We start from the raw sequence: 20,970 nt of genomic DNA on the forward strand, positions 1-20,970 counted from the left end.
TCTTCAAATGGGTTGGTTGAAATGGGTTCATGGTTGGAATTTCCAATTTCCAGTCAATTGGAATTTCTTATGGAGGGACTATAGACTGCCCCTGTGAAGTATGCGCCGGACCTCAGCAAAAATGTAGGCTTATGCACTGGGGACATTGAAGACATTGGTTGATAGACCCCTAGTGGGGTTCCTCCACTGATGTCTCCTGCCTTCCACAGAAACACACTGGTGGCGCTGACATTGCCTCATCGCTGTCGGAGGATCAGGTCCCAGGTGCTTTCTTGGTCATGGTCCTGATCCAGTTTGGCACCATGGTGGTGGACCGGGCCCTCTACCTCAAGAAGACTGTGGTGGGCAAAGTGATATTCCAGGTGATCCTGGTGTTCGGGATCCATTTCTGGATGTTCTTCATCCTTCCTGGAGTAACGGAGAGGTATTTCTGGCAACCCAGTCAAGTTACACATCCCAGTCTCACAATCCACCATAGTCACTGACTGTTACTGGTTACATACCCCTAGCTGTTTGTCTAGTTGCTGGGGAAAGATGATCACCATAATTACAAGGATTTTCCCACAGTTGTAACATCAGTTGTAAAGACATACAGTAATGTAATATGTGTTGTAGCAGTGTGTCATGTTTGCATTATTTTTGTGACTCTATTTTACATGTCTGTGTTTGTCCTCCAGGCGTTTCGGTGACAATAGGGTGGCCCAGATTTGGTACTTTGTGAAGTGCATTTACTTTGGCCTGTCAGCCTATCAGATCCGCTGTGGATATCCTACACGAGTGCTAGGCAACTTCCTCACCAAGAGCTACAACTATGTGAACCTCTTCCTCTTCCAAGGGTGAGCCTGTGTGGCCAGCGTAGGTCTTAGGATGTATTACTCACAGCAATGAATCAGTTCCCCAAATGAGAAGGCATATCCTTCTCTTGTTTGCGTCTTTTATGGGTTTTATAGGTTGAGTCTTTAATGTCCCCAGGGGGATAATAGCGGTAGTTGTCAGCTCCATGTTGTCACACAGCTTAAAATGGTGTATATTTTTCAATATAGGCAATAGCTTTTGTCTGCATAAGGTTTCATTAAGCTTCTGTTATGAGTACTATAATCAATGTGACAGACAGTAGTGCACTCTGTTCATTTGAGTGGCTGCATTTGCATTCATCCACCTTCACTGTACCCAAAACAACTCATGGCGCTCCTCAGATTCCGGTTGATTCCGTTCCTGACGGAGCTGCGTGCAGTCATGGACTGGGTATGGACAGACACCACCCTCAGCTTGTCCAGCTGGATATGTGTGGAGGACATCTATGCCCACATATTTGTGCTCAAGTGCTGGAGAGAGTCGGAGAAGGTGAGCACAGAAACCTACCTTATCAGCTCAGCACAACCCATTTCAATTGGAGAAATGCTAGTATTTATGTTGGTGCAGTGCCCCCTGTTTGATGAATGTGGTAATAATGCATTTTGAACCATTTAAGGCTACAACCATAACAACCAAGTTTGTTGTAGATTGGTGAAGTATAAGTTTGCGGGGGGGGAAAACATGATGAATATGGTTCCAGAGCGAAAATGCAGCACTAGTAATGCAAAATGTTGTTTTTGTATAGTATTGTGTGTTACTGTGTGTGTGTGTGTGTGTGTGTGTGTGTGTGTGTGTGTGTGTGTGTGTGTGTATGTATGTTTGTAATTGTGTGTGTGGGTGTGTGTGTTTGTATGTATGTTTGTAATTGTGTGTGTGTGTGTGTGTGTGTGTGTGTGTGTGTGTGTGTGTGTGTGTGTATGTTTGTAATTGTGTGTGTGGGTGTGTGTGTTTGAATGTATGTTTGTAATTGTGTGTGTATGTGTATGTTTGTAATTTGTGTGTGTGTGTGTGTGTGTGTGTTTGTAATTGTGTGTGTGGGTGTGTGTGTTTGTGTGTGTGTGTGTGTATGTTTGTAATTGTGTGTGTGGGTGTGTGTGTTTGAATGTATGTTTGTAATTGTGTGTGTATGTGTATGTTTGTAATTTGTGTGTGTGTGTGTGTGTGTGTGTGTGTGTGTGTGTGTGTGTGTATGTATGTTTGTAATTGTGTGTGTGGGTGTGTGTGTTTGTATGTATGTTTGTAATTGTGTGTGTGTGTGTGTGTGTGTGTGTGTGTGTGTGTGTGTATGTTTGTAATTGTGTGTGTGGGTGTGTGTGTTTGAATGTATGTTTGTAATTGTGTGTGTATGTGTATGTTTGTAATTTGTGTGTGTGTATGTTTGTAATTGTGTGTATGTGTGTGTGTGTGTGTTCTGCAGCGTTACCCTCAGCCACGGGGCCAGAAGAAGAAGAAGGTGGTGAAGTACGGGATGGGGGGCATGATCGTCATGCTGCTCATCTGCATCGTCTGGTTCCCACTGCTCTTCATGTCCCTGGTCAAGTCTGTGGCCGGCGTGGTCAACCGACCCCTGGATGTGTCCCTCAAGCTCCAGCTGGGAGGATTTGAGGTGCTATGTGATATCAACTATGTTTTTGTGTTTATTGAAATACCTTAAGGTTTTAATTGATTTGTCTGTTTTATTTCCTGACACATCAGGACACATATTTCTTTTGTTACTATTGAGGGAATAAAATAGCCTAAATGGTCAGTGCTTTTGTGTCATTATATCATTCTATCTAAATATCTGAAGGCTTTGGTCATTTTTTGAAAAGGCATTTAGGAATTAGGATTTTGTTCACAACATGAAAATCAGAGATTATATTAAATTCATATTATTATTGTTATTAGTTTCTTCTTCTAATACCATCTTTTCTCTTTTCTTTTCTTGGATATGGTTGTGTGCTACAGCATATATTCACCATGAGTGCCCAGCAGAATCATCTGAGGGAGATATCTGAGGATGAGTTTAACACCTTTCTGAAGATATATGGGTCCGATACAGTAAGAAGCCACTAGACACAAGGCCTTAATTGATGGCTGTGATTTGTTCATTGTATCAGCTGTATTCATCTTTGAGTTGCATTACTGACTTATCACAAACATAGCCAGTCACCACCTTCAATTTCAATTCAACTTCCAATCTTTGGTCGTTTACATAGTACCCCGATAGATGGATAGATAGATAGATAGATAGATAGATAGATAGATAGATAGATAGATAGATAGATACTTTATTGATTAACACTAACATTGTCTCAGAGAGCTTTACAATGAGCAAGGACGTAGGCACCTGTTCACAAATCTGTCTGCTGTTGTCTATCTGCCCGTCAGGATGTTATGCCGTTTCTAGAGTCCTACACGTTTGAGGACTTGACCATAGCTGAGCTGGAGGGCAGCTCTAACTCCCTGTGGACTATCAGCCCTCCCAGCAGAAAGACCCTCATCCAGGTCTTGGGGAAGACTGAAGATGAGTTTACCATCACCATAGACTGGTCTGTGCAAAGGTAAGCCCTAATCCGACACATGAGAAACAGTATGGGCTCAACGGACTGGTTTTGTATCTCAGACACAATTGATAGGGCAATGAAGGTGAAGGTTCATGAAGGTTGGCCATCAACACAGGTATGTATTGGCAGTTGAATTAGCCAATTACACCCAATTTCAACATTTTGAACACATTTAGCATGCTGGCCCCCAAGGCTATCGCTTCATGCTATTTCGTATTAAGTGCATATTCCAATCTTACTCAAAAGTACTCCAAAGGACTGGAGTTGCCCTTTAAGTGGTTCTTGACATTTGAAATGTGTCAGTTGCAGTGCCCCCTGTTTGATGAATGTGGTAGTAATGCATTTTGAACCATTTAAGGCTACAACCATAACAACCAAGTCTGTTGTAGATTGGTGAAGTATAAGTTTGCGGGGGGGGGAAACATGATGAATATAACTAAATGGGATGGTTGTATTCATTAAGTGTTTTGTTCCGTTTCAACCAGGGACCTTGAGTTAGGGGCCAAGGCTGAGGTATCCAGTGGGAAATATGTGACAAACCTGGACAATAAGACCAGGATAGAGCTGGTCCAGCTGCTGAATGGCACACGCAAGGACTCAGTGTAAGCGTCATGGCTGCCGTGATTTCCTTTCTTTACAACAATCTTCATTGTTTTTCTCAAAAAGGATATTCACTTTAAACTGGACTGAACTGTTTGTTCACGGCATTGCTTAAGAAAATTCTTGATGTGTGTAAATAATGATTCTGTGTACGTTGTTGTTTGTCTCTAGGATACTCCCACATATTTTCCCACAATATATGAGAGCTCCAAGTGATTCAAGTGCCAAACCTATCGTGCAGTTTTATAAGGGTAAGTCTGTGTACCTCAGTCTGTATATCACATCCTCTTTATATTATTCCCACTAAGTTACTCTGCATTTATGACAAAAAGTTATATTAACAGTCTGTAATATATTTTGTGTCTTTAGTTTCTCTTGCAATTTTGTGCCTCCTGTTTATTTATCCACATCTATCTCCACTCACACTCCACTGCCATCCTCCTTTCCATTATCATGTGTGTCTTTTGAACAGATGAAAAATACATGAACATCACACTGAATCTGGGCAGGCCTGAATCAACATCAATCAACACCAAATCAGCAAATGAAACGGAAGTGATCCAAGAGTGGTGGATCGTCAACCAGACAAGGGCGGGTGAGCTCAAGTCCACCTTCATGAAGCCGAATAAATCAGGACTGGAGCTGTATGTCTTTAGTGACAAGGTTAGCCCACCTAGCTTGGGCTTTCTGGCTGGATATGGGTAAGTCAGATGAACATGACATTTGACTTGTAGTTTTTCCACTTTGTAATTCATTTGACCTCCATTTTCTCCAGTCTTCTGCTGTCACATACTTGCACCTATACATCAACGTTCAAATCATTACATTTATACTGACAAACCCTCATCATGTTTTTGTATCATGACAGTCTATGGTCAACAATAAGTCCATGATGACCTTCCTACCTGTAGGATTTTAAACCAATGTTTGCAGATGTATCGTATGTCATGTCCCAGCCATTTGGTGACGCCTTTTAAACAGGGATTACTGTGTACATCTCTTAAGCATCAGCCTCTGTGTGCAGAGTCTGTTCTTTCACATGACCACAATCTCCTTCTCCTCTCACTCGTTCAGGATCATGGGCTTGTATGCCTCTGTGGTGCTCGTCATTGGGAAGTTTGTGCGCGAGTTCTTCAGCGGCATCCACCACACGATTATGTTCGAGGAGCTGCCCAACGTGGACCGCATCCTCAAGTTGTGCACTGACATCTTCCTGGTGCGTGAGACTGGCGAGCTGGACCTGGAGGAGGACCTCTACGCCAAGCTCATCTTCCTCTACCGCTCCCCAGAGACCATGATCAAGTGGACCAGGGAGAAGACCCAATGAGGGTCTGATAGTGCAACAAGGCTCAGCGCAGGGGCCAGTTGTTTTTTTATAAACAATGATAAGAGAAAGCACAGAAACAAGCACAAGGTGGAGGAGCAAGTATTGACATTGATGTTCATAAATGCATGTCAGTGTATGATTGTGGGGTAGAAGTGGGTGTTAGGGTACAGATTCCTCCTTGGTTTGTGCCACAAAACAAGTTGATGTGTTTACAGTGCACAGCATTACCCCAGCATGGTAGATCATCTCTTCCAGCTGCTGGGCTTTGAAGGGCTTTCTCCAGGATCGGAAACAGACTGCAGTCTGCTCCCCCATACCATAGGTCCGTCGCACTGACCTGATGTATGCTTGTTGGACATGCTTGGACCATTTTAAGCTGGTGGCGCATTAGCCCAATATGGATAAATACAGACGTACTTTTCCAAAGAAATTTATTTATTCCCCCATTTCTCCTGAATCCTGGAATATGAACAGAACATGCTGAAAGAATGGCTATGAGGGTAGCCTCCTCTAAATAATACAATATATAAAAAAAAAAAAAAATATATATATATATATATATATATATATATATATATATATATATATATATATATAAAAAAATATGATCTTGCCTTATTTTGTTTGTACGATTGAAAAAAAAAACTTGACGACGCATTAATTAGTTACAATATTTCTCAGGAAAAAACACAACAACACAGTCACATATCATTTCCATATGATGCTTCTCATGTGAATGTAAACATGACTAGAAATGTTTTTTCATGTGTCAGCAGTCTCATGACACAGTGCAGAAAATGCTGTACCTCTATATGCTCACCTTTTTGTTTACAGGTACTAGTGTTGTTTGACTGAGGCTTTTATGTGGATGTAGAAATCTCTGTGATGAATATAATAATTACCAAAGTTTAATTGTAAAGTTAAATATTTGGTATGGTAAATATGAGGGTACAGTACCTTTTATTGTGTCTACTTGTGTCATTATGATGTATTTGGGATAACTGCAATCTATGGACAATGAGGTGAGCACATGAGCACACATGGAGGAACCCGGGGTGGACATACTGAAGTGCAAAGGAGGCAGCTGGCTTTGAAGCAGTGAAAGACTGGTAGAATACGCTGGACATTTTACCAGCTGTGACCCGGGAGAACCCAAGTTAATGGTCACAATTAAGTTTGCAAATATGACATGATGGTATGTTTATTCCCACTTATAACCATCAACTATTAAGAGTTAAGAGTAGAAAAACAAGGATAGAGAAGGTAAAAAATGATGTTCCAAACAAAGCAGATCCATGTACGCATTAGCAAAAGCATGATTTTTGACTTAAGCCCTTTCTCACTACATGCAGGGACTGTGTAGAAGGGCTTAGAGAGGAAAACAAATGGAGTAAAGTTGAACCCATCTTCCTGTACCAGCTGTAGCATTGCATGTGCTGACTCGTTTGCCATTACATTTTATCTCTCAGACCTTTTTTCTAATTCTACAATTCATCCTTCACTCCTAGAGATTTTTTTGGACAGCCGCATGATGTAACCCTGGAGCAACATCTACAAATAAAAACAGTCCTTTTTGTATGGCTAGTGTCTTCATTTGAAGTGGGATTGTTCATTGGCAGTTGTGTTGTAATGTGATCTTCCCAAATTCTCAGGGAAGCATTCTCATCATTACTTTCTCTCTCTGAACTTGACTGTATGCAATGTTGTAAAATTAACAAACTATATCTGTCAAAACATTAACCGATACATAAACAGAGCATACCAGACCAAGAATTGGGTTTTACATTTTATTTACATGTCTTAGTATGTTACACGTGGCAGTTGCTATTTGACCACCTGCTTACCAGCCGGAGAGATAATTGACCAACAGTAATATTTAAACCTTTAGTCATGAATGTGAATGCTATCATTAAACCCCAACCTTATCCTCAGTTTTCCATTTTCCACAGTTAAAATGTCAAGTTTAATCTGATATAGGCTACTATGTCACTTGGAATGAAGAAAACCCTGGGTTGCATATATTACACATGTTGTTTGAAATACCAAACAACAGAACATCTCCAAGACCTTCCACACATCACTGTTCATGTCACTCACTGCTGCAAACATTTGGTCAAATAGTCACTGGTCTGATAGATAGCACTCTTGACTAATGCACTTCTACATCAAAAACTGGAGACGTGAGGCAGCATCACAAGAGCAGAACACACACATACATTAATGATGAAGCCTAGAGGAGTCAGGGCTCTGGACCACATTAAAAATATATCAGCACATTAGGACCACCACTGGATCTTCTCCTGCATAAACACCCAAGCAAGGTCTGTCCACTCCCGTCCACACGGGCAATTAGCAGAGTATCCACTACGCAGGAGAGAGGATTGGCATGGAGAGGTTCATGAACCAGTTGGACAGCACAGAGACACAGTAAACACACACAATGTGTCATCATCACTGATCTCTGCAAAAACACTGGTAAGGTATTTGGATTAAGTAATACAGCTCTCTCCCTGGCAAACAAGCAGCATCACTGCTGGAGTCTAGGCTTGTGGTCCTTTTTTTCCTCTTCATAGAATAATATAATAACATGTTGGACAGAGCATTGTGACAGCACTGATATAGTCCTGCCACCAAGCTCTTAGTCACAAGGGGGCACCCATGACACATACAGAGATTTCCTGAGGTAGACAAATGTCACCACCGTCTACAGCTCTTGCGACCGACAGCTGTTTGTGATCGCGCACCCTGTGCCACAATCAAACACATGATATGCTTACTAAAGACCTGGTCAGGTAATATACAGGTGGCAGTCATTGACAATATTGTAATTCACTTAATCTTTTGTGATACTACATTGTGTATATACATCTACTCTGTGACACTACACTGAAATAGATCATTAATCTGGACTACATTTGGGATTGTAACCATATCTTTCATACATAACAATTTAGTTAAAATAAATATCACTTTAGGTAAATCCAAATACAATTAGCACAGCTTAAATAAATAACACAATTACAATTCTGATACAACACAACGTATGACTGATTGCACTTTTTTTTTCCTGATAAAAAATAAATGTATTGCTACACACGACTGAAATGTAACGTACATAATTGACACACACACAAACACACACACTGATTTCAGCAAAACCTGCTGTACCTCTTAACAAATACTCTTGAGGCTTAAACATCTAGCAGTGTAGGAGTTCATAGTGCTGTCTTGTATAATTAATTTGTCCCTTTTCACGTTCCTCCTGGTTAAAGAGGATTGATAGGTGAGAGGGTGACTCTTCGGTAGCTGATAATGGAATTACAGAAATGCAGGATAAAACTGAACACACATGAACAGACAGGCAGGCGCACACACGCACACACACACACACACACACACACACTTGTTGCATCCCATAGCTAACACAGGCCTCCTTCTTCATAGTCATCATCGTCTGCTGCTGCAGCAGCTGGTCCTCCGGCGCCCCCCTGTGGTGCTGCAGGGGTCTTCTTCTTCTTGCTACCGCCTCCTCCAGGTACCCTTAGACTGATGGCCAGCTTGGCATACTGCAGCGACACACAGCAATCACACACATGAGAACCAGAAGGGAAAGGTTACATCTCAGCCTGCTTACAACTAACATAGTCACATAGATGTCTGCTTTCAGACAAGCCTAGGGGCTGCAAGTCTAGTGCTGCTGTTCCCTGACTGTCAAATACCTATTGGTCATAATATTGGTAATTCCAATAGGACATCAGCCTTTAGGCACTGTTACACATTAGTTCAAAATTCCATTTTAAGAAACTGATCTGAATGATCTTTTAGTATATAAAATGAGGTATAAAAAGGCCTTTGACTTAATGAGGGCAGTCTCTTATGATGGCTGCTATGCGTCATAACATTACAGAACAGACGAATGCAGGTTAGCTTTGTGACCTGATGGTGTTTATTTAGTCTGAGTAGCTCTGCAGGCTATACTAACCCTGCTACTCTACCAAAGCAGACCAACACTAACAGATTAGCATTATGACAAATACATAAATGAAGTCATCAACTGGCTTGTTCATCATAGGACTGTCACCACCACATTCTGTGCCTTTGCAGACGCTGAAAGTACCCAGTAATATGTCATTCATTCACTAAATCTGGTTACCTCCTACTCTGGTTGCCTCCACAATGCAAATTCACATACACTAGACACATTTTCTTTGCAGATAGTGATAACTACATCAGGGGATAAATTAAATGAACATCATGATATGCAGATACAGTGTCACCAAGAACACCAATATTCATTTATCTAATATGATGATTATAATTTCATATTAGTACATACCTGTGCTCTGATAACACTGCATGGATCTGACGTCCACAATTATAGTGCAACATATAAACTGCATCACAATACTTGCTATACAATACATGCTACAATACAATACAATACATATCACAAAAGGAAAAACATTGCAAGAATGTCATATAATGGCCCAAATATTGCAAACATCATATCAACTGTCTACCCCTAATGATAACTAACTAACAGCATTCCCCATGCACTCACGTCGTTATCCATGTACTTGAGCAGAGGGCTGTTGCACACACGGTGCACCTGGTCTTCATCTTGCTCGTCATATCCCTGTAGAAGGGTCTCCATGGCTACACAGTCCTCACTGTTGTTGTACCCTGGGAAACTACAGGAGGGCAGTGGCAAAAATAATTCAAACATGACAACAAGACAACAAGCTGAACGTTTTGTGTTGCTGACGTTTGTAAATCAGTGGAGATTGAGTTGCTTGGCCGACAAACGGACATACCTGTAGCTTTCTCTGACGCACTTGTCAGCGGCCACAAAGTCTCCTCTGTGAAGATGAATCAACACCTGTGCAGTTGTTTTCTAGAAAGACAAAAGGAGCAACACAAAAACAGAAAATAAGGGTGTAGGGTATGTAAGGGTTCATATACATACATGTAGCGAGAAACATTGGAAAGTTCAAATACTGGGCCTCTAAGACTATGGTCAAATCAGTACCTTGAAACATGTGGGGTAATTTTCTAAGTCTTTGTACATGGTCTTCTCTTTCTGGAGGGAGGCGGCTGCATCATCAAGCCTACATGGAGAGAAAAGAAAGACAGCTATGGACCTTGTTCTGTGTACAGTACATTTCAATGCCCAATGACAATTAATTGATCTTTAGATCAATAATAAAAACAAGGAATAAAAACAATTCCTTGTTTTTGCCATTGATTTAAAGGTGAACAACCTCAGGGTTTTTAGCTGTTCTCCCTAGCATTTGTAAGGCATCATACTACATCCCTTCAACGTAGAGCTTACTTGCGAAGGCGGACCAGCAGCCTTGAAGCTTTCCCCAGCATCTCTGCAGCCTGTGTCAATCGATCTTCAGTCTATACACACACATGGACGGGACAGACACACGCACGCACGCACGCACAAAACACACACAAATAATAGAATGCAACCAAGGAACAAACAATGTCTGCCTTAACTGCATAACTGCTATCCATTCACAATTGAGTTTCTTTTTCTGTACCTCAAACACATATGCAGCTTTCTGATAAAGATCCACAGCCTTCTCCAGATCCATTGGTTCCATGAGTCTGAGCAAAAACACAGATCACAAACCAGTTTGGATATATGCTGACAGCATTTGCCAGATTAGCTGTCCGTCTTCTCACTTAAATACAGCCATGAACAAAGACCATTTAGGGCAACTGAGCAGGGGTTGAGTTTAAAAGAATCTGGTGCCTGCTTACATTTGAGCCTAACTGTGTGTAATAGAGGCGAACTGAGCTAGCATGCTAGTTGCCCGTGTAAATCCTCACACCCCTAACCTTAAGAACGCTTCTAACTGCTGAGTTGGAAGCCTGGGCTTTTAGCTCAGTGGTTAGAGCGTTCGACTCCCATGCCGGAGTGTGTTGAGGTAGCGGGTTCGAGGGCCGTGAGCGGCGGACTAATTATGACCTCGGTTACATGTGCAAAAAGCACTTACTTTCCCGCTCTGTCCAGTGCAATGCCAGCGGTCCCAGCAGTGCCATTCTCCACGTACATGACGCAGGCTTTCTCTATGAGCTGGATGGCCTCTGGCATGCGCTTCATATCCTGCATACAGCAAACAGGCCACAGTCATTTCATAACCGTCTTGGCGGCAGGTATGGCTTACACTTACACAAGCAGGACTGACCAGACAAAACAACAAAAAGTGTGGAGTTTTCTAAATGTAATGTCATGGAAGACATAGAGACAGCATTGAGTCATAATCATGCTGAACACTTTGTTTGAAAATGAAGAAAAAACCAGACCAGCAGTGTTTAAGTTCTGTGAATGGACACACTCTCACACACAGAGAAAGACGGACAGAAACACAGACAGACAGACAGACAGACAGACAGACACACACACACACACACGGATGAGGCGATTGCATTACAGTGCATTCTGCCCCCCACCAGGAGAACAGGGTTATAATACCAATATCATCAAAACACTGACTTGATTTTAAGAATGATGATAACTATTTCAATGTGCAACATACCTTTAGCATCATGCCTGCTTGTTCATATGCTCTATAAGGGATAAAACATTGTTTTACAATAAACATTAAATGTTTATTTTCCTCTAATCTAAAATATTATTTTAGATATTTTAAAACCCCTAACTTACTTGGCGGCGTGAAAAAGCCTGTGAAACTTGGTCAAGTGCAAATAACGGTGGAGTTTAGATGAAAATGTTCTAAAAATAGAATATCCTGACATAGTCTAATAATCTCAATGTGTGAACCCTTCATTATACAAATTGGTGAAGTCTCAGTAGCACACAAATCAGTATAAATGCATGTTCTCACATGTACTTTTTCTCAGATGTTTTTGTCCAAAGTGACAAACACCAACATAGATCATGTGGACATCTTTCATCATTATGTATGTGCCCTGGAAATCCCTTTGATGTCAGCTGCACGTTACAACAGAGGAAAACCTGTTTAAAATGGGACAGTCTGTGAACTGCAAATGCAACTCATCCAAGGAACAACGAAGCACATGGTCAGTTATAAGCAACCACAATCTGATACTTCACCCAAGTGTAAATTGTTTGTTGATGAGAAGTTGACCATGCACTCATATCAGTCTTGGCAGATGCCCCAAGGGTTTCTGTCTGCACAAAAAAAAGGATACGCTTTGTTTTCTGTGTGGTACTCTGCCTCCTTCAGATATGCCTCCTTGGCTTGATCAAACTGTTTTGCATGTTTGAAAGCCACAGCTGTGGGAGGCAACATGAGGGAAATAGGTAAGAGACAACTACCACCATCTCATAAGGTGACCAAATTTAAACACACAGCAAAGGCTGCTGCAATCATATTGTAAACACAATTGGTAAGCCATATAAGATATCCCAGGCTTATGCAGTCACCCAAGTTGTCAGGGGTCAAGGTGTGACTCATTTTAAAGGCTTAAAAGTACTGCATACCTTTAAACACAAGTCAGCTTTGAAATGAGTATAAGGATATTGCTGGAAACATTTTGCATACCTGCTTTTGAATATTCTGTGGCAGCACTATCAAAGTCTGGCTTCCATTTGGTCATGCTTGTCTTCAGGCTGCAAAGGTAACATTGATGTTTAAAAGCTTCTTTTTTGAATGTGATCCATCATTCAAAGTTTCCATGCAGAATAAATAGCCTAATGCATGTTCCTCATAAAAATGGTGTTTCACCATTGGTATGATATTGCATTCATAATATTGTGAACTACTCAGACCTAACGTTAAAAGGTGATAAGGGGTTTGGAACAGTAACAGAATTAGACTAACTGAAGCAGTCCTCCGATTCGAGGATAACAAAATATAGCGGACCCCAAAGTAGCTTTGCCACTGTCTGCTTCACAAAATCATCGACGTAGCTTATGCCTCAGTCAGATGCAGTAGCCTCACAGTCAGCCTGACATCTCTTCTGCTGCAATTAGCCCTTCATTATAGGCTACCCTGAAATAGACTCAATGCAATCACCCAATTTAAGTCTGCGAAATCATTTTTCGATGTGGACGCACCTGATACGAGACTAAGTTAGAAAAGGAAATTTGCTCTGTTCTGATGACAGTTCCTTTAAGCGTGCAATGACCCTTGAATGAGCTAGCTTTGCGTCGGCTAACGGACATCGGCTACGTTGTAACAGGACGAATAACATTCGAGTGATGCACTGATTTGACTCACCATTTCTCTGCTTTAGCGATGTGCTCATGGGCTTCGTTGATTTTTTGTGCAGCCATATTCGGATGACAGCCACTGGTAATATCGGGTCGTATGGCTAAGGAGGTGCGAACAGCAATAATAAACTGAATACCGTAGAGTAGGCTAGACGGCACGTAGATTATCCTCTCTAAGACCTCAACGTCACACTGCTACTACGTAGCCCGAATGGGATGCTACAATGGCTCATAGGCACCTGCTCTGGCGCCCTATGTGTTACATAACAACTCAGGCTATTGAATGCACGTAAACATAGGTTGTAGGCCTAGGCTTACGTCGTTTTCAAATAATTACACTATCGCAAGAAAGCGTCTGTGGCCTGTTTGGGGGGATATCATAAAGTGACTTATTGTTTCACTGACAGACATTATTGAGCTGTGAACTTCAACCTCAGCATTTGGCCTATCCAGAAGCGGCAAACACACTCCCGAGAACAGCTGTGCTGCTGACGGGGTCCTCTGTTGACAATTTTATTCTAATGCAGCCATTTAGTAGGCCTACAGAAATGTAAAAACATTCCCAAATAAATCAGATTCACTTGACATGGTTAGTTATGCTTAACTACACAGTCATCTCTACTCCCACTGACAAATAAGCATTCATCTCACAAGTAGCCTACATTAAAATATATAATCTTTATTCACCGGTTTGGTGTAACATAACAGTCATTGATAACGGCTAGAGTGAATTTGAGCAATTTCATACAATAACGGACCAGCTCATGTGTAGGCCTACTGTAAACATACACACGTAAAAGAAAACAAGCACAAAACACAGAAATGTCTGTCTAGCCACCACATGTTTCTCAGAAAAATTAAATATATCAGAATTCTTCATCTGAATCCTGTGTCAGGTCTATAACTTCTCCTTCAGGAAAGCTAGCCAATGAAGACACACCTGTAGTAGAACAATAAAACATTATCTAAAGCTTTGAGTTTCATTAATAACAACTCACTACAACCACTATTAAGTATTAAATGAGTCAAATCTGTTGTGTGGCCCAAAGAAGACAGGCAAATATAGTAGAAAAACTCTAAGTTGAGTTTACATAACAAAACCTTACTAAGGTCGGTTCTGTGTGCATTGCCATGTTGATCTTTCCCAGAGCACCAAGAACCGTCCTCCAAGAACTCAATCTCCTCAACGGACTCCTCCGCAGTCACCAGGATTGATGACAGCAAGCTGCATGACAAAAAAAGAGTGTCTGTGTGGACACTGATTTCACAGACAGGCAGCTGATCATGTGTGAAGGAAATATCAGCATCACATTCTAGGAGAACCTCCCGTCTTGTCACTTCAGTATACCAATTCCCCATTTACTCCAATGAATCAGTAGCCTGACGAGCCAGACCCAGATTAAAATGTAATTTGCTGCCGCTAGGGTGCGTCTAGATTTCTAGGCTAATGAATCAGTAGCTACATAGCAAAAAAAATATTTAAACTAATTTTTATAGTAAAGGTGGACATCCTTTACCAGACTGATTCTCTAAAGAGATTTTCAATTTGAGCTAATGCAATTAGTCACAATTAAATGTGCCGCTCACAACTGACCCATCTAGTCACATCTTTGAGTGAAGCAACAGGAGTCCTGTGCTTCTTATGCACTAGGTATGCTCACTAATCAGAAGTCCCCTTACTTAAAGTGAACTGAATCTTGACCTTCAAAAATTATATCACAAATCAAATCACAATATTGGTCAGAAAAAAAAAAAAAAACAATGAGATATTTCCCCCAAATCCCTACCAAGGGGTATAATCAGCAGTGAAATTAAACTTAAACTGTAACATACAACTCTTACAAAATCTTTTCAGAGGCATGTCAAACACATCTTTCTTGTAAACTAATGTTTTAAATGCAGTTATTTACTCAATTCCAAATAAGATAACATGTCTGTCCGTGTCATTTAATACTGGCGCCCTCTGTGCAGCCATTGGTTGAGTTCAACAGCACTTAACCATACTCCTCTGTCTCTCATTGTATAAAGCCCGGCTGAAGTGCCCTTGAGCAAGGCACCTAACCCCTCACTGCTCCCCGAGCGCCGCTGTTGATGCAGGCAGCTCACTGCGCCGGGATTAGTGTGTGCTTCACTTCACTGTGTGTACACTGTGTGCTGAGTGTGTTTCACTAATTCACAGATTGGGATAAATGCAGAGACCAAATTTCCCTCACGGGATCAAAAGAGTATATATACTTTATACTTATATGTAGCGCATGTTACGGATTCAAATAAGGTCCAATAATTTAAGGGGGGTAAAGTGCCACCCTTGATTTCAAAACCTGTGCCCATGCCACTGATAACTCCAGCACACTTAACAATGTGAACCCCAAGTCTTTAACTGTCATTGTACCCGTCAATGCGAAGATGGCTGAAGGGGGAGTGCCTGTCACACACAGGGCACAACCAGGTAGGCTTCTGGCGGTTGAGCTCCAGGTAGGTGAGGGCATCGAAGCACTGGAGATGGGCACAGGCAAAGCCCCTGCATGGCACCCTCAGGCGCGTCTTCACCAGCTGAGACGGAGCACAACAGAGAAGTGAGAAACCCACAAAGATGGCACATGCCAAAATAAATATTCTGCTTTTATCTAACTTTTCCAGCATTCTAGCATTCCCTGCTAGGACCATGCCATATCGTATCGCATCATCATTCTTCTGAATCAAGTATTTTTTTATACTGCAATATTGACAACAGAGTGATATTTTTGCATAGCTTTATGCACACTTTGCACATTGTTCCATGTGTAAACTTTAACATTTTATTTTTTTGCAGAGCTGTGAGTACAATTAGCTTTTTTAATTAAGATATGACAGTGTGTGTTCACTATGCATAACTATCATTATTTCATAAGATTTTACTAAGAGAAGACTCTTACTGGGCACAGCAAAGATACCCGTAGGCCAGTGGTGGCAACCTCACTGTCCTGTCCTGTGATCATCTTTTCACGAACTAGGATACAAACATAAGAATATGTGTGTACATAATAGAGTACAAGCAACCACCTGTGTGCAATTATTCAGCATCATAAAGCCTGTGGTACTCACTGTACTGAGTATAAGCAACCACCTGTGTGCAATTATTCAGCATCATAAAGCCTGTGGTACTCACTGCCAGTGCGACAGCTCTCAACACTCTCCACTGAGCTCTTCCTGAGTTGAGCCACCAGCTCCTCCACACTCAAGACCCTCACCAGATACACAGCAAAGGAGTAGGACTGGACACACACACAAGCAATATTAACAAACCACACACACAGTTGATAAATGATGTGAAGCAAAATGGAAATAGATCAGACAAACAACTGGTCGCTCAATTATACTAAGGCTCCAAGCATGAGTGGGATCACACTGCTCAGCCCTGGTGCTTGGTTGTTCAGCGTGAGCATTTATGAACATAACAGAACATAACATGACATAACAACAACATAACATGAGCATCAGAGTCGATCACCTACCTACGTAAAAGGCATAAATAAATTGATTGTGCTCAAGAAGACAATTCATCACAGGTGTGTACAATGGCCCGCAACATAGTTATTTACAGCTAGCCACTTGCTATAGTGTTACAGTACATCTTAAATGAGGAACCCACTGCAATCACCTATTGATGGTGCGCTTAAAGACAAGGCTGAATCAATAATCCATTACAGATGACCACACACTTCTCACAGCTGATTATCAATCACAGTCTGTTGAGAGAGGTGAGCAGCACCATGAGTATGTTCACAGTCATGCTGACAACAGAATGAGCTTAAAATACATACTAATAGAGGTGTGTTCTGTATGAGGCATATCTGGGTTCATTGAATTCAACATAGAATTTTAGAACCTTGAATTGTTTGCGGAACGTAATCTTATGTTAGAATGTTCAAAAACCCACACCTTCAAGGGATAAAGGTGTTGTGTGCGATAGTGGATACAAAGTAATACTGAATACAAAGTAAAAAACAAAGTGGCTCAGTTGTTCCTGAACTACTAAAAGTTGTTCTCAAATCCCTGTGCATGCTCACAAACATTCGCTCACAATTATGATTTTATTTGTTTATTTATCTATTTTGTCATTCATTCATTCAAATAAAAAAGATTGAGTAGAAGATATTCCATACCTTAAAAGTATTATACCAGAGTATGTACCCTACATGACTGGCTTTGTTTAAGTCAAGATGTGATGTGATGTTGATGGGAGGACAGGGTCGCATAGGTTCCTCTCCTAGTTTTCTGACTTGAATCTGAGAGGGCAATTTAGAAATAAAACATTTTAAAAAATGTACAGCATCATCAACTAGGGCAGTACAATTAATCCATCCACACTGTCAACTATGACTTCAACAATTATGAAAACAACATAATTAAAAAATCACTTTACTGCATACTGTTTTCCAAAAATGCTCTTATTTTGTCTTGAGTTATAAATCCAGTGCACCCTTTGGGTAACTGTTTTTTTTTTGCATACACGTTTGTTTGGTTTTCCAGTTGAATTAAATATGTAGATTCACTATTAATTTCTTTGAAGTTTACAGTGTTTACAAAACATTGAAACCCCATGTTAAATAATCAATCTCAGTGTTGACCAAACTAATCATGATTACGTTTGCCATAATTGAGCTGCCCCATCATCAACAAAATACCCTTTTCATGCATTATGCTAGATGTTGCCTGTTGTATTTACGATATTCCCTATCAAAGGCTTTTACATCACTGATCATACATTTTAGTGAAAAGTGAAATCAAACAATTCCAAGGTGCACTCAGCAATACTGGTAGATTTGGGTCATTCTGAAACTCAACAGCCAAAATAATAACTCTCTTCACTCCTCCTCCTCCTTGTCTAAAGGTTGCTACCATGTTGTCTTAAATATATATATATATATATATATATATATATATATATCTGACAGTAATTTAGTCATTCTTAATGGCTGTGCCTGGAGATAACCCACTTTCTCATTTCAAGTCCTGGAAGAAACCAACTGTATATGCCAAGAATTCAAGCACATATAGGCACATATAGGATTGTGCTAGGGAAAAAAGTGTGATTATAATTAATTAGCTACTGGTAGACCACCTTAATGGCTGGCGGGCTGGAGATGTGATTCATGGCGATTATAAGGTTTGAAGGATACTGGTCATCCTCCACTCCCACACTCTCTGTGTAGCAGATCCTGTCAGACAACAACATCCTCAAATTTAAGTCCTAATCCTCTAATCCTAGTCTTCAATTATGATAAAAAAAAACATGATCCCACATTATAATTTCTAGTTCACCCATCAGGTTATAAAATTAAGAACATAAATAAAAAAGATAAATGTATGGTAAATTTGAGAATTATTAGAGGATTTTACAGTGAAACCTTTTAAAACGGATTTCAAGCTGAGAAATTTCTGAAGATGCCTTCACAAAAAGGACTAGACCAGTGGTTCTCAAGCTGGTGTTCAGGGCCCCCAGGGGCGTCGCCAAAAATATGTGAGGGGTCATGAAATGATTTGGATGAATTAATTGAATATATTTTTACAATACAAAGGTTTGTAGACCAACCTGTTTGAATACTGGGATATTCAGTAGACCTAGATGTAGGCTTCCAATTCACATTGTTTCCAATCCATAATGTTCCTTCGAAAGTGGATGTTACGCAAACTCAAACCTCTGCCTCTTAACATGATGAGCTTGAAGAAGCTGTACAAGCTTACCAGTGACAGAACACCATGCAGCTTTTTTTGCCACAGGAGCGCCAGATATACATTGGATGAGTGCTAGTTACCCTTTGGAAAATAATACATCAGATTGTCAAAGGCTGCCATTGACATTTATGCCTTTGGTGTTGACATAGCCTACCTATGAGAGAAGACAGTTTCTGCCTCGACAACATTTTTCATAGTAAAAACACATTTTGCCAGTTGGAGAGAGGGGGGATGTGATGCGCATTGTTTTTTTTTTTGTTTTTTTTTTTTTTTTGGGGTCGCCAGACTAAGTTTAAGAACCACTGGACTACTAGATCTGTCAGTAGCCTACTTAACTACTTAACTTAATATAACTTCATTCTAGGAATGATAAAATTGAAACTTCATGTGTAAAAGCAGATTCTAATAGTCATATACAATGCCTACCTGATCACTATCTGAACTTCTCCTCCAGAGGAACGCAGTCTGTGGAGGGGGAAAAACACATTTATTAGCATGCCTCATAGAGGCCTATGTAGGGCAGATCTCTGAAAAGTAGTCTTGGAAGACTCAAATATATATCCGAAAAAATATCTGGGTTTCAACTCACTTGATCAGTTGCTTGCGTTGCTCTTCACTTAAAATTAATGTAAATAATTGCAGCTGCAAGTTCTGCAGTAGATTCTCTAAAAGAAAATAGGCAATATAGCAAGGGGTTTGCTTAATTTCTACCCCACGACTTCCTACAAAGTCTCTCACTAATATATTGACCACGACTAGAAGAGTGACCAACGAAACAGCACGTGTCAGCACTAGCCTACATTCAAGTACAAGTACAAGTCCTACACGCGCGTCTGTAAGTAGCCTACTTTACTCAGACTTTGAGTCTACTAGCCTAGTATTTCATATTAATCCAGTGAAAACTACAAAGCCCTTAACGAAAATACTTGTAATAGAAAGTATGTGTTAAAACAGTCACCGTACTAGGCCTTAAAGGTTGAAGATCGATGAGTGTGCCCAAGGTTTCATGGAATGGGTATGCCTTTAGTTTGATATCAGACTCTCGAGAAGAGAGGGTATTGATGTTGTTGCCAATGTTCCAGTAGCTGCTTGAAACAGCTTGTGGCTGGTGGCGAGAGTTGTATATATCATATATTTTTGTAATCAGCTCTTGGCTGCTTTCATTTTCAATGAGCTGAATGGCACGACGAATCAAATCTTTCTTCAAGCCCTTCCTGTCCTTGCCTAGGGCGAGGAAAAGGGCACGGAGGTCGACCACTCGAAAACTCTGCACCATGCTCTATGCGGGAGGGAAAGAGTTAGATATATTATTCAAGTTTTAAAATAAACCCATTTGAAATGCACCGGGGACATGCATTCTCATGTATTTCAGTCCTACTTGCCATCGCATCCATTGTCGATCAAAACATCCGCGTGACACCACACCATCAAGTGCAACGTCACATGCGCATTAAATAAACTAACGTTAGGCTATTTGCCGTCAATATTAAATCGAATTAAAAGTGTAGTGGTCAATTCCTCGTTTTGTGTTGGCCTTAATCACGTATGCAAATACAGAAACACACTTGAAAAGCAGTGTTGTGGTATTGTGTAATGTTATAGACAATACATTGAATATGATTGAATTCAGATAGGCCTAATATTAGGCCTACTTTTCAGCCTATCTTTCTAAGCACCATGTAGAGCTGTAACCTGTAGATCAAATCAGTAAT

General features: G+C 40.7%; 3 protein-coding genes across 4 annotated transcripts in view; 1 reads left to right on the forward strand and 2 right to left on the reverse strand.

Annotated features, from left to right (window-relative positions):
* LOC125301414 (piezo-type mechanosensitive ion channel component 2) overlaps nt 1–5,871 on the forward strand; it is a 66,003-nt gene extending 60,132 nt beyond the window's left edge. The window contains exons 48-57 of the mRNA XM_048253825.1: nt 210–424; nt 678–836; nt 1,197–1,344; nt 2,273–2,461; nt 2,803–2,895; nt 3,226–3,398; nt 3,887–4,003; nt 4,173–4,252; nt 4,474–4,702; nt 5,076–5,871. Coding sequence (XP_048109782.1) covers nt 210–424; nt 678–836; nt 1,197–1,344; nt 2,273–2,461; nt 2,803–2,895; nt 3,226–3,398; nt 3,887–4,003; nt 4,173–4,252; nt 4,474–4,702; nt 5,076–5,328 — 1,656 coding nt within the window. The 3' untranslated portion in view covers nt 5,329–5,871. The remainder of the gene's footprint in view (nt 1–209; nt 425–677; nt 837–1,196; nt 1,345–2,272; nt 2,462–2,802; nt 2,896–3,225; nt 3,399–3,886; nt 4,004–4,172; nt 4,253–4,473; nt 4,703–5,075) is intronic.
* A 1,230-nt stretch (nt 5,872–7,101) lies between these two features.
* On the reverse strand, nt 7,102–13,851 carry napgb (N-ethylmaleimide-sensitive factor attachment protein, gamma b). Its single transcript, XM_048248339.1, has 12 exons — nt 13,548–13,851; nt 12,870–12,937; nt 12,517–12,601; nt 12,008–12,025; nt 11,880–11,910; nt 11,337–11,446; nt 10,878–10,944; nt 10,661–10,731; nt 10,358–10,436; nt 10,143–10,222; nt 9,890–10,019; nt 7,102–8,894 (listed from the first exon to the last, which is right to left on the reverse strand). Exons 1-12 carry the CDS (start codon nt 13,601–13,603, stop codon nt 8,748–8,750), a joined length of 942 nt encoding a protein of 313 aa, XP_048104296.1. The 5' UTR covers nt 13,604–13,851; the 3' UTR covers nt 7,102–8,747.
* Nucleotides 13,852–14,199: 348 nt separating this feature from the next.
* On the reverse strand, nt 14,200–20,694 carry pias4b (protein inhibitor of activated STAT, 4b). Of its 2 annotated transcripts, none has more exons than XM_048258274.1 (11): nt 20,641–20,694; nt 20,222–20,537; nt 19,848–19,923; nt 19,685–19,723; nt 18,645–18,741; nt 17,686–17,808; nt 16,689–16,794; nt 16,456–16,529; nt 15,933–16,093; nt 14,647–14,765; nt 14,200–14,480 (listed from the first exon to the last, which is right to left on the reverse strand). In XM_048258274.1, the coding sequence occupies exons 1-11, from the start codon at nt 20,650–20,652 to the stop codon at nt 14,407–14,409; spliced, it is 1,197 nt and encodes a 398-aa protein (XP_048114231.1). In that variant the 5' UTR covers nt 20,653–20,694; the 3' UTR covers nt 14,200–14,406. The 2 variants fall into 2 exon arrangements, with proteins under 2 accessions (XP_048114231.1, XP_048114241.1); XM_048258284.1 differs by having other exon boundaries at nt 20,637–20,683.
* Between the last annotated feature and the right edge of the window lie 276 nt (nt 20,695–20,970).

The sequence above is a fragment of the Alosa alosa genome, chromosome 1 (assembly GCF_017589495.1).
Source record: "Alosa alosa isolate M-15738 ecotype Scorff River chromosome 1, AALO_Geno_1.1, whole genome shotgun sequence".
In the NCBI taxonomy this organism is placed as follows: domain Eukaryota; kingdom Metazoa; phylum Chordata; class Actinopteri; order Clupeiformes; family Clupeidae; genus Alosa; species Alosa alosa.

Bases quoted from the DNA above. Each gene is read 5' to 3' on its own strand.
- pias4b (XM_048258274.1), bottom strand. The intron at 14,766-15,932 runs GTACAATGACAG...TTTGTCATGCAG, and splicing joins AGCCATCTTCGCATTGACGG to CTTGCTGTCATCAATCCTGG. The intron at 14,481-14,646 runs GTAAGGTTTTGT...GTTCTACTACAG, and splicing joins TGCACACAGAACCGACCTTA to GTGTGTCTTCATTGGCTAGC.
- napgb (XM_048248339.1), bottom strand. From the start codon at position 13,603: ATGGCTGCACAAAAAATCAACGAAGCCCATGAGCACATCGCTAAAGCA. The intron at 11,447-11,879 runs GTATGTTGCACA...TGCTGTATGCAG, and splicing joins AAGCAGGCATGATGCTAAAG to GATATGAAGCGCATGCCAGA. The intron at 10,223-10,357 runs GTACTGATTTGA...TTGTCTTTCTAG, and splicing joins ATTACCCCACATGTTTCAAG to AAAACAACTGCACAGGTGTT.